Consider the following 15,758-nt stretch of genomic DNA (forward strand, 5'->3'; position numbering starts at 1 on the left):
AACCCAAACCATACAAATAAATGCCTCAGCATATCCCATTTTAATCTTTTGGAAAATGGGGGGGTTGGACTAGAAGACCTCCAAGGTCCCTTCCAACTCTCCTATTGTATTGTAAAGCCAACCAGAATGCTTGAAGGACAACAACTTCCATTTATTTTATTAGAAAATTAATTGTATTATGTAGGGCCTGAAGAATCAGTAAGTAAGCTATCTCCAGTGGATATGGATTTTAGCCACACAAAACTATCTTCTATGCACGCGTACAGGACTCCAGAGGATGGTAGAGGACCAGAAGCCTGGAGGAATGTTGTCCATGGGGTTGCGACGGGTCTGACATGACTTCGTAACTAACAACAACAACATGCATGCAAATAGCTGTAGCTGTGATGCTGATGCGCTTTACCAAATGAAGCCTAGAAAACAACACGGTACTTAATTACAGTGCAGTATTCAATCAACAGAGAAAAGGCCTACCCATCTAGAAAGTATCAGAAGAGTGGAGAGGGGAATCCTGCCTTGCTGCAAAGTACTAGACCAAATGTCAGGATATTCCAGTTCATCTTCCTTCTACTGTCCTTATCGCTTTCTATAGAGGGACAATTGAGAGCATCCTATCATATTACATTACTGTCTGGTTTGGAAGCATTACTGCTTCAGACAGGAAGGCGGTGCAGAAAGTGTTGAAGATGGCAGAAAATTCTATCTATCCAGGACATAGCACATAAGTGATGTTTGAGCAGAGTCCGCAGGATTGTCTGGGATACTACACGTCCTCTTCATGACCTGTTTTCCTTGTTACTTTCTGGGAAGAGACTTCGTGGTATCCAAAGCAGAACATCTAGATGCAGACAAGTTTTGTTCCATATAGCAACAATCTTGTGAACTCTCAAGTTTCCTCTTTCCACTAAGTATTCAAAATGGACAGTGATTAATAGACAGACAGACAGAGCAGGTGTATATTTATGTACGTATATAGTGTTGGAAGAACTGTCCATCTGGGTTCAGGTCCAAATGGGGAGAAAGACACTGGAAACAATGGTGGCTGTTTGGAAAAATGGTTTTAATGGTGGACAGAACTACATGGCTTGAGGTCCTGGGCAAAAATGGGAAGAGTCTTCCGAAGAGATGCCGAGAGCATCTCTGGGTTTTATGCCCTCTGGCTTTTGAATTTGAGCTTGTATTCTGATTGGTTGTCAGGCTCCCATGGGGCCATGCAGGGGCAACTCTGTAGGCCATCCTGAGTCCTAAACTTGGTTGACTCTTGCTGGATGATGATGTAATGAAAGGGCTTTGGTATTCCTATTATGGCTCTGCCTGAAAGAGGTAGATCTTTGTTATGTAAAATAGACTGGCCTATTGACAAAGGTGTGGGGGCTGAGTTTCTGCCTCTCTTTTAGGGGAAATATTCTGCCCTTTTTAATATTTTCTAAAATAATTCATTTTCCTAGGGGACGGCAGGGTGCTAACTTCCTACAATACCATGTGTAGTATAAGTATTATGTATTTGTTTGTTAGATATACACTTTCTCTTGAGAGCAGGCAACATAATTTCATTTTTAATGTGGGGTGTGTGTTCTTGTAGTAAAAAAAAAAGACAAAGTTATTTTATCTTATCCAAGCTGGAGTACCAATGTGTCGGATTTAAGAAACAAGTTCTTAAAGCTTTCTTGAGTTCTGGGTTGAACTCAAATGGGAATGCTGAAAACAAAAGGACTTTTCCTGCATCCACAGCACCCTTGCTGTTTCCCAAGAATCTTGCATTCCATGAAAAGGGAGAGGACAGAGGACTTTTCAACATCTTCCCTTTGTACCACATTGGTTTAGAAACTTCCTTTTCTCCGCGCAATTGTACTTCAGTCCCCGCCCTTCGCTCCATCCCTCCCCCCCCTCATTGCTTCCATTTGGACTCTTCCATTTCCCTCCTTTCGAGTCGCTGTGGACTTTCCCACCGAGAGTGGGGGGAGGCGGTGGCCCCGAAGAGACGTGCGTCATGCGGTCTTTCTTCCTCCGGAGTCGGGGCTAGGAAGCGACACCAGCCGCGTCTTAAATTGAGGGCGAGAGGAGCTCGGCCGCTTGTAGTAGAGACTGACTGCGGAGGCGGAGGCGGAGGCAGCCGCCGGTGCAACCCTGCCGAGCGCCATGTCGCTGCAGAAGCCGGCCGAGGGCGGAAGCGGAGGATTGGCGGATTCCCCGGGGGCGGAGGAAGCCGAAGACGGCTCGCCCAGTCCGTCCTTGCCGCCGCCGGTGTTGCCCTGGGACCGCTTCTCGGCCTGGCTGCACTGCGTGTGCGTGGTGGGCTTTGATCTGGAGCTCGGCCAAGCTGTGGAGGTGGGTGACGCGCCCGGAGAAGGCTAGGTCCGGTATGCCGCTCGCCCGAGCCCGTCCTCGGCAGGAGTCGCCCTGCTCTGCGGAGAAGCGGCGGCGCTTCTTTTGCCGAAGGTCGCCCGGGGAAGAAACCCAGGAGAAGGAAGCCTTTCCTGCCTTGGGCTTTTATTAGGAGGTGCGGACCGCTGAGACGGCGCCGAACGGGGTTTGGTCCGTTGCAGAGGCCAGGCATCCCGAAAGCGAGGAGGGAACGCTCTCTCTTCTCCCCTTCGGTGTGCACCAAACAACTAGCGCAAGAATTCCGCAGCGTTTTTCCAATATGCAGCACTCAAAAGAGCAGCCAGGGCCACCACCATCACTTCGTTATGGAGTTAAGCGGGGGGGGGGGGGACACCTTGTCATTGAATGATAAGGAACCCTTCTGTCTGGAGTCTTTTAAGACAAGCGGTGTTTTCATACAGCCTGGAAAATAAACATACCGGTGTATTTCGAGGGAAAAAAACCCTCTTTCAAATAGATTTGCCTGTTGGTTTCATTCCTCCCCTTCTAAAGAACTCTAGGTTGCTTATGGCAATTTAGGTAATGATTTATTGATATGGGATTTTTTTTTTGTCCAAATGTGGTGTTCAGAATGGCTGTAGTTTTTAGAGACATCCCTGAAAAATGTAGGAACCTGCGTGAACAATCCCACATGTTGCATTTCATTGCTGATGGTTATTCCACAATTTAGGCTTACTTAGTAGAACAGAACAGAGCAGAACTCTTTATTGGCCAAGTGTGATTGGACACACAAGGAATTTGTCTTTGGTGCATAGGCTCTCAGTGTTCATAAAAAGACAAGATACATTCATCAAGAATCATAAGCTACAGCACTTAATGATAGTCATAGGGTACAAATAATCAGGAAACAATATTAATCTAAATCATAAGGATGCAAGCAACAAAGTTAGTCTTGCAGTCATAAGTGGGAGGAGATGGGTGATAGGAACGATGAGAAGACTAATATTAATAGTAATGCAGCCTTCTTGAGCAGTTTGACAGTAGCGAGGGAATTATTTGTTTAGCAGAATGATGGCGTTTGGGGAAAAAACTGTTCTTGTGTCTGGTTGTCTTGGTGTGCAGTGCTCTATAGGGTTGTTCTGAGGGTAGGAATTGAAACAATTTATGTCCAGGATGTGAGGGGTCTGTAAATATTTTCTCGGCCCTCTTTTTGACTCATGCAGTGGACAGGCCTTCAATGGAAGGCAGGTTGGCAGGAATTGTTTTTTCCTGCAGTTCTGATTATCCTCTGAAGCCTGTGTCTGTCTTGTTGGGTTGCAGAACCAAACCAGACAGTTATAGAGGTGCAGATGACAAACTCAGTAATTCCTCTGTAGAATTGAATCAGCAGCTCCTTGGGCAGTTTGAGCTTCCTAAGTTAGTAAGCCTTCCAGATATGAAGATATGTTTATGTTTAATTAAATTCCCAGGACAAGCAGTGCAATCACAGGGGCAGCAATTTGCAGGTCTTGCTTTTCTTCTGTTATGAGTGCAGGGTGCCTTCGAGCATTCATACCATACGTTAAGGGATAAGATTAGCCAATGAAGAATGGAATAGAGTTAGACAGAAGAATGGAAGATAATCTGGGATTTGAATGAATATAGAGTTGCAAATGAATTGCCTAGAAGCCACATTGAAAGTATAATGTTCCGTATGTTGCTACTTGTATTAAGCTAATATTTGTGATTTATACTAGGTTTTGTATTTCAAACAGGAATAATTGAGCATGTGGCAGGAGTTGAATATGAATCAGCTTTAATCAGGCCAGTTAATTTCCATACTAAGTTTACTAAACATGAGTTTGCTCTGGACTGACTTAGCTGGAAATAAAACTATGGGTTTTTTTGTTCAAAAGAAATAGGGATAAAGGCTAATTTTATTCAATGCAGCATAGTATAGTGTTGATAAATTTAGAGTGACATTTAATATATCGTTAAACTTACCATTCTTATTTGCCCTTGTCTCTACTTATGAAATGTCCCCATAGATCTATGTTACAAATTGAAAACTGTATACAGTTTTCTCACACTGTATCACTTTTGTAGTATTGTGGTGTTTCCTAACCTGATACCCTTAGAAGATTTCAATTGCTATAATTTTCAACTATACAGTAAATAGATTAGTTAGCCCCATTTTTATTTGTTTTGTATAAACAAATCCCAGCCCACTGTTAAGTATTAGCTCTGAGAGCTGTTAGATGAAAAAGGACTTGTGACTTGTATTTACTAAATAAATCTTAAATTTGAGTTTAATGAAATTATAAGCATCTTGTGATTACAAGTCACAATCTCATAAGTCTTTTTTTCCCCAACAACATTCATTAATCTAGTTTTTGGGCATTAAGTAATCTAGGACCCAAGTTGGTGAGCTTTTGGATTTGATGAGCAGATTTGGAATTTCCCATACATATTATAACAAGTTCAGAAGTCTAATCGGTTAAGTTGATCGAGCCATTCCCTTAATCCTCTTAATTTCCCCATCTTGCTTTTGCTTTTCTTAAGGACAGGATGGCACAAAAAGAGTACTTCTCCAGCTTGTCCCCCCCATTAAAAATACCGGTTTGAAGCCCAAGTAAGAGTAAAAGACATTTTTATAAATCAAAAGAATGCTATAGGTTTAATATAAAAAGTATGGCAGTTTCTCACTTCTTTTCACATGCTGTAATAATTAAGGTGAAGTATTAATCTGTGTTAGGAAGCCAGTCAAAATTGGTTATAAAATCTTTTAAGCATGTCAAGTCTTTATTTGACATTATTGTTGGAACTGTTTTGGGAAATATTAGTTTGGAAAAGTTTTATTGGATGCATATGATGTTGAATATGTAGTCTCTTTGAATTAAGAATATAGGTTAGCAGTTGTGGGCTGCTTTTTGGTAATAACCAGGGCCCAGTCATATTGATACCTGGTCCTGTGTACTATGTGATAAATTAATAGAATACTTTCTTTTCTCGACTGATGAAAATTCTCGTTTACAGGTTATATATCCACAGCATTCAAAACTTACAGATAAAGAGGTGAGTAAGACCATTAAGAAGACATTTATAAAATATATTTTCCCCTCCAAAATGTAACTTTTATTTTTCTCCCCTAGAAAACCAATATTTGCTATTTGTCTTTCCCAGATTCCAATTCAGGTAATCAGATATGTATGTTACTTACATATATATTTGTATAAAATATTTCTGTTTAGCTAGAACTGTGCAATAACTATTTTTGTTTTATCTTTATTTCAGAGTTTTATGAAGTGAAGTATGAGGGATAAGAATATACCCTTTTATCTGAAAGTTTCACAGACAGTCAACATCTAGGAAGCTGTTGTGTAGAAGGTGTAATTGGATGTCAGAATTATGTAAAATATTTGGAAGAGGATTTTCTCCACAACTGCTTGCAGTATTCAGAAGGCTGCATTTCTTAAAAGTTCAGGGTCACAGCTTGGAAGCCTTTTCCAGCAGAAATGCCTTCTGCACATGCACGTGTCTTCCCTGAAGGCCTGGAAATGTTGAACTTCTAAGAAATGTGGCAGCCTCAATACTCCCAGCAGGAAATTTTGACAAATATTTTGCTTGCTCCAGAAACTTCCTCTCAATGCTTCACAAAGTCCTACTAATATTCATGATAGGCTTAAGACATACATTGTACTAAGCCATAAAGCTATTTGATTTTTTGTAATATTGCATATTATGAGAAGCAATTTAGGTAGTAAACTATAATGTAGCATGTTGTACCAATCCAGCCAGCTTTAATCTAGTCAGTAATTGTGGTTAAGCAAATTGTAATTTAACATTGAGTGTAAACCCAACCGTACCAATGCAGAGTTGCAAAAAGAAGGATCCAGAAGAGGGTCATAATATCAAAATGGTGGGGACAATGTGACAATCAAAGCCTTATCCCTTCTTAATGTATTTCATTAATGTCAAAAGGATAAAAAAGGGTGGGGCTTCTACTGCACTTTTGCACCTGTCATTTTGATTTCATTGATACCTCCCCTCTAATACATGCACTGCAAATGTCCTAGACACAAAGATTGCATGTAAAATCCTGTGTGTACCTATTTAGAAGCAAGTCCCATTGGAATCTGTGAGATTTGCTCCTAAATAATGTGCACAGTATAGTGCTGGAAACTTTTTATATCCATTCAATAAAATAATTTCAGTTTGCACTGAGGGTAAGAGTTTTGCAGATACCGTAATGATTAGAAATCACTTAGCAATAACTTAAAATTGCATGCGTGTAGCGCACGTGAAAAAAAAATCTTGAAGTATTTGGAGTGGTTGAACCTGGAATTTTACATGAGGAATTGTAGCTGATGGCTCTAACTGATTACAGATTTTAACTCTGAGATTATTCAATATTTTGTTTGATAAACCACAATTTTCATTTTAGAAATTTTATATATATTCAAAGTACATAGTGTTTGCCTGGTTGCTTGAACAATCTTAAGATGATTATACTGTTTTGAGGGCAACACATAACGTTACAAATGATAAGAATGTGGGCATCCATGGGAAACAAATGGGAAGAAACAAATTACATGTTTGTAATCACTTAACTGCTGTGAATCATCAGAACAGGTACCTGTGTCCTTTTGGCATAATCATAGTTAACTGGATACCAGCAGCTAAGAATATTTTGCAATATTCAAAAGGATTCAGATTAATCCCTAGCCTAGAGCAGTAGTTTAATTTGGGACCTAAACATGAGGTTACTTAAATAAATCTGTTTATAAATTACTGAATGTATTAAAATGTTTTTAAATAAATGTAAAATACTTGCCAGTTGTAACAAAAGCTTTAGATGTTTTCCTGGAATATAGATTACAGGGTTTCTATTTTTGCCAGCAATTTGGTAAATATTTTAGACTATTTTTAATTTTTCAAAAATAAAAATAATCTTTATTACCATTATTGTGAAAACAATAGTAGAATCTCTAAGGAAAAAGCCTAGAATATGCTTGAGAGGGTTCGGCTTGGCTTGGCTTGGCTTGGACTCCCCAAGTATGTAAAAATGTTCTATCACAAAATGTTTCAAAGTAAGAATGTAAGAATTAATTATTTTGTATGAATATTCTTATGCAAGTATTCTGCCTTGGTCAGGCTATGTTGCAATTATTTACTGGTATTTGAGAGAAAGATATTTTTTCATGTAGTCCATTTACCAGAAATAGTTTTGATTGAATTTGATTTTTGGATTAAAATTGGTTGCTCAAATATGTTGGATAAGGGTCAATTTGAATGACAATTATTTAATGAAGTTTCAAGAATATTTCATCAAATTATATAACTCCCCACTGGCTTCTCATCTTACCTTATAGGTATTTATGAAGATAATTTAAATTATTTCCGCCTTGTGAAATTTTAAAAATGATTATTTCTATTATGAATCAAATTTGTTTATTAAGTTTAGATGCCACCCATCTCAATATCTTAAGATTTCTTTTATTAACAGTTTTAGTGAAATGTATTTTGTGGGGATCAGGTTGAGGCTAAAGAAAGAGAAAAGGCCTGTTATTAGCTTATGTTTTTTAATTTATATGATTAGAATTTTACACAAATAGGTGATTCTTAAATACTGAAATCTGTGTAGCCATCAGTTGTGTAAACCTTTTGTAGTGTGAATCTTGTTAAGTATGAATTTACACCACGAGCATTTGGGTGGAATATATTCATTTTTCTTGAAGTTTTTAGAAAATACCTTGGTATTTTTTGACATTTCCATTTGGGGAAGTGTATATGGATTTCCAGTTTCATCTGATTTGAAATGAAGTTGAAATCACATTAAAGTTAAAATGGTGCTTCCTACAAAGTGCTACCCTGAAATATTTTGATGTAAAGCTTGAATCTGCAATGATTTTAATTGGCAACTCAAATTCGGTTGCTGTTACAGGTTCTTGTTAAGTCATCTAGGCCAGTGGTTCCCAAACTTGGCCACTTTAAGACTTGTGGACTTCAACTCCCAGAATTCAAGAGTTGAAGTCCACAAGTCTTAAAGTGGCCAAGTTTGGGAACCACTGATCTAGGCAGAAGGAGATGAGCAGTCATATAGCACCACATCAGTAGTAGGCAGGACAATGGGAAAAAACAGTCAGTATTAGAGTAGCAGCACTGATTACTGGCATTTGCTCTCTTTCTGCCAGTTTACTTGGGTCTTCTTTAGAAGCTAAGTAACTCCAACAGGGCAAAAAAGAGAACTCTATAGAAAGCCAGCCTGAAGGTGCAAACTTGTATTCTCTTGATAGCAGGGCTATCCACAGAGTGTATTTTTTAATGTGGGTTGCACCTAAAAACAGGCAAAGGTTTGATTACACTAGACTTTCTTTTACTGTAATCTGTAGACACTCCTTATTGGCAGAGAAAAAGAGGTACAATCTGCAGCAACCATAGTATTTGTGTTACATTCAACAAGAGAGGACAGCATCATACTTGGACTTTGTCAAGTAGAAAGTCTTCTAGGAGAAAATACCACTGTCTTTCTCGAGCGTAAACACTGTAGGTTTGATTTCTATGCATGGAGTTACCTAGAACTGTGTTTGGCATTTAAGGAGCATTTAAACAAAAATTAATAATATTTGTTAAAAGCACTTGCTAGTTACATATACCCTTTTAAAAATATTATCATCTCAGTATAGTCCTTTGCTGTTTTTCTCCTCTTTCCTTTTTGGTTTAGGTTGCCTTGGAAACACACAATTTTGTTTTAGGTTTCGGCAGTCTTCTAGCAGAAAGCTTTCGTGGCACTGTTTGCTGGATCAGTTGGACAGAGATCTACCAATTTACTTGAAGGTTGGGAAAGTAGGATGTTTTATCTTGTCCAGGCATGATAGTGTCTTTCGAATTCTAATTATTGTGATGGTATTTAATGGTAGAATTGTTAAGTTTTGTTCCTGATAAGACATGCTGCATTGTCCTGCATCATGTGGCCAATAACTTTCAAAACTTTTAATAATGAACATATTAATTATCCTTTCTGCTGAAATACTACTAATTAAAACAGCTTTAATTGTGTCTACAATTGGAGGTGTTTTTTTGAGGGGGGTTTATTATAATGCTGTTATATTCAGCTGTTTTAGATTTCAGGGAATCCTTCCTGAATTTTTCTGAGGATTCTGGGAATTATTGATCTCCAGTTGATCTCAGGACATACCCGAGCCCTTCAGGGGCTGGCAAATTGTAATGGATAAAAGTTCAGAACACTTCTGTTTACTATTTAAAAGCTACACGTTAACATTTTAGTGCAGTACTGTATCTCCAACATTACATACAATTATGTAATTTACAATTATGTAAAAGTTATAAAGACTTGTGGTTCAAAAATGCCTATAGTGCAAATTAAATTGGGAGGGGGGAAAGAAGCATTGCTTTTTCTTCATGGAAACTTATCATAAGTGACATAATAATGTCACAGATTGTAGATAATCTATGTAACAGTACTTGTTTGTGGTTCCACCACAATACCGCGAAGCCCTTATCCGTGGAGACATAAGCGCGAACCCTAATCCGCGCAGTCCGAATCACTAAAGCAAATGCAACCTTACCGCGCTGACATAAGGGCAGAGGGCAAATCCGCACCTTCCGAAGACTAAACCCTAAACCTAACCCTAACCCTAAACCTAACCCTAAAGCAAACCCCTAAACCTAATACTAACCTTAATTTACCGCCGCGCTGTTTTAAAGCGCGCTTCTGTCGCCGTGCTGTTGTCGCGGCGGTGATGACGCGCGGTGATGATGTCGCGGCTTTAGCAACACGGTTTTATCACCGCTATTTTGACGAGCGCGGTTTTGTCGTGCCACGCTTGTTTGTCTTCTGTAAATATTAAAAATGTTGAGAAACAAAGTATATATTAAAAAAGTACCCCTTAATTTTTAACCAGTTTCTTAGCAACTATTCAGATTTATAATGGATTTCCCCTAAAGATATTATAACCCAGTTCCAAAGTTCCTAGACCCTTTTTGGCACTTGACAACTGGCCTGCATTTTTGGCCATTTGCAGTGTCTCATGGTTCTGTGACTACAATTTACAATTCAGTTTTGCCCCAAGCTGGTGTTTACTTCCAGTTTTCAGTAAAAATTCCCTGTAGCCAACAATGAGTTTAATGACCATAGCATTCGCTTAAATACCACCGATTCATTTAATGACTATGGCAATTTGCTTAATGACTACTGAAAAAAGTGACCTGGTTTATGACTGTCGTGAATTATGACTGTAATGGGAAGGCTTCATTATGGTCATAAGTCAAGGACTACCTATAAAGGCTACTTGTGTAGGGAATGTTAGCTCCTGTAGGTTCTTAATTTTCATAGACATGAGCTAGATGTGTGTGATAAAATGTTTCCAGTGACCTCATGTCTGAAAATGTAAATATCCTGAATAATCCTCCTGTGATTTTAATCAAAGTTTCTTAAAGAACACCTGCTAAGTATATAGCATTACTCAGATTCTGTGTTTTGGGATGTTTTCTTTTTCTTTACAGAGGGATCCTGCATATTTTTCTGGATATGTGTATTTTAGACAAGTACAAGACAAGACGTTAAAACGTGGTTATTTTCAGAAGGTAATTTAGTTTTAGCTGAATTGTTCATGGTTATCTTCTAAATATACTCAAGACAAAAAAATAAGCTCCATTTAAATCAGTGGAAAATATTGCCTATAATATGTTTAAGATTGAGGCGTGAATATTCACTCCTCAATTATAAACACATTACCTTGGCTAATCTGAAAATCCAGAATACTTAAAGAATTAGACTAGAAACTGGGAGACTGGGAGTTCTAGTCCTGCAGATATATTGCTATCTGCAATATATATTTGGGTCATAGCCAATGAAATTAGATATCCTTAAGCAAAATAAGTGATAACTTTTTGGTGTAAAGAATTAGACTAGAAACTGGGAGACTGGGAGTTCTAGTCCTGCTTAGGCAGAAAGTCATCTGGGTGATCTTGGGCCAGTCCACCTCTCTCAACTCTGAGAAACGGGCAAGAGCAAAACAGTTCTGAAATATTGCCAGAAGAACTGTAAGGATACTGACTCAAAGACATTCAAAAACACAACAAACCAATTGCCTTACCTAACCCATTGTCCTGTTCTACATTTATCATTATTTTCATATATGAAACGTACTATCAAAAAATGCATGGACATTAGCTGAGGTGGCTGCAATCCATGGTTCCCCAAATTAAATAAAGAATATTTTAAAATGTATTTGTTTAAAAAAATAGTTAAACTCTTGTGAGATCATCTTATTTTAATATTCTCACCTAAATCACACTGGAAAATGTTGGTCCAATTAGCTTATAAAATCAACTTGTGAATATACAGCCCCCCCTCAAAAGTAAATACATACAGGTAGTCCTCAGGTATGTCCATTCATTCAGCAACTGTTCAAAGTTATGATGGCACTGAATGAGGGAGACTTATGACCAATCCTCAGAATTTCAGCCATTGTAGTGTATCCACTACTACAATGTGGATTATACACTACAATTATACATTGTAGTGTATAATTATGATCCGATCACTCAGCTTGTGACTACACAAGCTGAGTGAGCCACAGTGCTCCACAGTCAGAACCACAATTTCTGACATTTCCTTTTGGCTTCCTACAAGAAAAAATAACTGAATTTAGTTATGAACTAATATGATACTTAATATAAATTATAGTGGTTTTGGAAAAACTAATTATGAATTATTTTGCTTCTCTTACAGTCTTTAGTTCTGATTAGCAAGTTGCCTTATATCCACTTATTTAACACTGTTCTTGAACAAATTGCACCTGAATATTTTGAGAAAAATGAACCTTTCTTGGAAGCAGGTTGGTAATATTGATGGTTTGGTGATATTGTATATTTTCAAAAAATGTGACATTAATTACAACTTTTCACTAGTCTATAATTTGTGAATATTAGTGGAAGAACACTGACTTTGACTTCAAAATTGCTACCTCTGACATATTAGTGAGGATGCTGTTGCCGGTTTGTCATCTGATCCAGATCATCTGATGAACCTGAATAAATTTAATTCAATAGATAAATCTTTTTATTCACAAATGTTAGGGAGCACTGTTAATAAAGTCTACAAATATGATTACTTCTCCTTTGCTTTAGCTTGTAGTGATATTGATCGATGGCCACTACCAGTCCCAGGGAAAACACTCTATTTGCCCATTATGGGCATTGTGATTAAGGTAATTTTAAATTTATTCCATTATTCTTTGTTGCTTGAATTCAGCCAACAATATCTGTTTTTGTATGTAATATGTTTATTAGGTATAAAGCATCATCTTTTTAAAAATAAAGTCTTAGTCATCTAAATGTATATTTATTTCATACTTGCACAAGTAAGAGAGGAAAAGAGTGCCTAAAGGAGAACTTGGTATAGGTAAAATCCTAAAGGAACAGTGTTTCTAAATATTGTTTTCAATTTAGACCTGTAATTTAAAAAGGTGCATTTATTTGCCTCTGGAGCAGTGGTGGGATTCAAATTTTTTTACTACTGATTCTGTGGGCATGGCTTGGTGGGTGTGGCATGCTTGGTGGGTGTGACATGCTTGATGGGCATGGCATGCTTGGTGGGCGTGGCAGGGGAAGGATACTATAAAATCTCCATTCCCTCCCCATTCCAGGGGAAGGTTATTGCAAAATCCCCATTCCCTCCCTATCAGCTGGGACTCGGGAGGCAGAGAATAGTTGGAGGTGGGGCCAGTCAGAGGTGGTATTTACTGGTTCTCTGAACTACTCAAAATTTTCACTACCAGTTCTCCAGAACTGGTCAGAACCTGCTGAATGCCACCTCTGCTCTGTAGGATGTATGAGGCCTTTTAATTGAGCATTGAATTTAATTAATTACTGCATGTCATTTCTTAATGAACTCTGCAGTGGTTATTTAGTTGATCTTTGTGTGAGTCTTTGATGAATTTACTTAAGTAGAACATTTACACCTCTTCAACAACTTAGACAGCTATTTCAATTGGTACAGCTAGACTTTGATTTTTAATAGACTCTCTCACACACACCAGGGGTGGGTTGCTGCCGGCATTACTACCGGTTCAGCGCACAAAAAATTTTGCACCTAAAAAGGTCTGCACGTGCATACATCGTTAGAAAAGGGGAAAAAAGTAACTTTTACAATGAAGATTATTCTGCACATGTGCAGAACTGAAAATCAAGACGGCACCGCCGCCGAAAGAACCGGTTTGCGTGCGTGGCAGGCCGAATTACTATCTACTTGGCCGAACTGGTCTGAACTAGTAGGAACCCACCTCTGACACCTGCATGCACACACACACACACACAAACAGAAGGAACTGTTTAGAGCAGTATATTTTCACGGGTAAATCTAGCAAAATATTGCTTTCTTGAACAATATCTCAAATCTTAAAGCTAATTAAAGTTAACATTTGCAGTGAATGAAGAATGCATATAATTTTTTTCCTAAGGTGCGGATTCCTACCTGTCACGACACGCCTGGAACTACTCAAGTATTACAGATGACACATCAGGTAGTTCACTAGCAAAATAATATTCCCTCAATACAAAGCTCTAACTTCAAATACTTCATTTCCTAGTATTTTAGTTGGTAATTCTGGAGTATATTTTTTTAAGCAAGCTAGGAAAACTATAACAGAAAAAGAAAACTTATCTTTTTGGGTGGAGATAAATGAGATAATGCAACTTAATATTATAATATTTTCTAAAACGAGTTTCTTTGTCAACAATGAGTCTTGGGAGCTGAAGGAAGGAAGCATTTCAGATTTGGCAAACATAAGTTATTCAGCTTCAAAGGAAAACAAAGGAGGCAAAAGTTGGCTATTAAGAACTCCTCCTGTGAGTGGATCCTACTCTGCAAACATTTCATATTTTAAAAGCCATGTCATAGAATCTAGATAAATATTGAAGGGATTTTATCATTCTAGAGCAGGGGTGTCAAACATCATCATGACAGCATCACGTGACGTATCGGGACTTTCCCCCCCCCCTTTGCTAAACTGGGTGTGGGCATGGCCAGTGAGTGACACATCCGGCCTGTGGGCAGGGAGTTTGACAGCACTGTTCTAGAGAATACTTTCACTTTTATACATCTTGCTGATGTCATTTATTTTCAGCCCATCCCTTTAAAATCAACTTCCTGCCTTGTAAGAGAGAAAAAAATGTGGCAGGCCCTCCTATTTCTTCAGCCTGCTACACATTGTTTTCCTGATCTCTTTTGCCTGAAAGGAGTGAGAAAAATATTGTGATGCCTTTAGAACGATTCCTAATCCTGCAATTCGGTCACCTACAAGGTGAACAAAGCTGCTTCTAAGCCCAATTAATAGAGGATGAGATTCTGGTTAAACAGATAATATTGTAAGAGGATGGGGGTGGAGGTGAAAACTCTTGTTTCCTTTCCTCTCTTCTGCTCTGATAGAAGGGCTTAGAGAAGAGAAACATTCTCTTTTAAAGTTATGCAGTTTCAGAAAGGGAACTTGCTGGACTGGCAGGAGAGATAGGGCTGGATTTCAAAGTATTAGAAGATGGAAAAAAGAAAAAGTTAAAGAGGATGAAAAGAGACAAAAATAAAAATACAAGAAACAACCCCAAAGATGCTGTGGCAGCCAGCAGCTTGTGAAAGCCTATGTTTGGGGAAGTGGAGAGTGGGAGGCTGAAGAGGAAATTCTAGACACATCTTACTGCAGAAGACTTGAGTCCAATTGCATGATGCCAGGAGGAGCTCAAGTGGGACAAATTCCCTGGAGACCACAGCAGAAAAAGTTGAAGTCTTAGATGATTAAGCTAGAAAAACAAGGACAATTGGTTAATTTTCCCTTCACACTCTCCCCACTTCTATTGAAATGATAAGATATAGGAGATCCAGGAGGCGACTTTGAAGGCTATGCTGATTGAAGTGCAGCTGCAGTCCGTCAGAGTCAACAGCCAGCCATATCTGCAGAAAACAAGCAGAGCAGCAGCTGCCCCTAGTAGGAGAAGGCAGCAAAGCATAATTGAGTTCAGGGGAGTCAAGGAAAGTCAAGAAAATATATGGAGAGACCTTGGGTGGAAGCAGCAGAAACCAGGAAGTGTGGCTGGAGCGTAGCAGCAACCTGTATTTTCTGCTACAGCACCAAGGAGCAAGAAAGGATTGAACCAGACTTAATCAAAGGGATCAAGATAACCTATAGATGCAGGATAGGGCAGTGAAAGGTAGCTTTGTTAAAGAAAATGAAAACAATGTGACAAAGTATATCAATGTATGTATTGATTATTTAATGAGGACAGTTTATTAATAGGACTTAAATTAAACTTCTGATCGGGGTATTGCAGGATTCAAATGGCTATAAGAGGCTCCCAAACCTTCTTTTCATGGAATCAAGGAGATGGGAGGCATTGTAGTCGAAACTTTTGCCCATTGCAGAAATCCTCATATTCTG

General features: G+C 38.5%; 1 protein-coding gene across 1 annotated transcript in view; it reads left to right on the top strand.

Annotated features, from left to right (window-relative positions):
• Window positions 1–1,960: 1,960 nt before the first annotated feature.
• Window positions 1,961–15,758, top strand: part of DENND6A (DENN domain containing 6A) — a 33,272-nt gene continuing 19,474 nt past the window's right edge. Inside the window, exons 1-8 of the mRNA XM_014057182.2 lie at window positions 1,961–2,328; window positions 5,341–5,379; window positions 5,457–5,499; window positions 9,029–9,141; window positions 10,831–10,911; window positions 12,062–12,167; window positions 12,460–12,539; window positions 13,791–13,853. Of these exons, the coding sequence (XP_013912657.2) occupies window positions 2,140–2,328; window positions 5,341–5,379; window positions 5,457–5,499; window positions 9,029–9,141; window positions 10,831–10,911; window positions 12,062–12,167; window positions 12,460–12,539; window positions 13,791–13,853 (714 nt within the window). The 5' untranslated portion in view covers window positions 1,961–2,139. The remainder of the gene's footprint in view (window positions 2,329–5,340; window positions 5,380–5,456; window positions 5,500–9,028; window positions 9,142–10,830; window positions 10,912–12,061; window positions 12,168–12,459; window positions 12,540–13,790; window positions 13,854–15,758) is intronic.

This window comes from Thamnophis sirtalis, unplaced genomic scaffold, assembly GCF_051295495.1.
Source record: "Thamnophis sirtalis isolate CommonGarterSnake01/CBP01778 unplaced genomic scaffold, rThaSir2_p1.2 scaffold_3, whole genome shotgun sequence".
In the NCBI taxonomy this organism is placed as follows: Eukaryota; Metazoa; Chordata; class Lepidosauria; order Squamata; family Natricidae; genus Thamnophis; species Thamnophis sirtalis.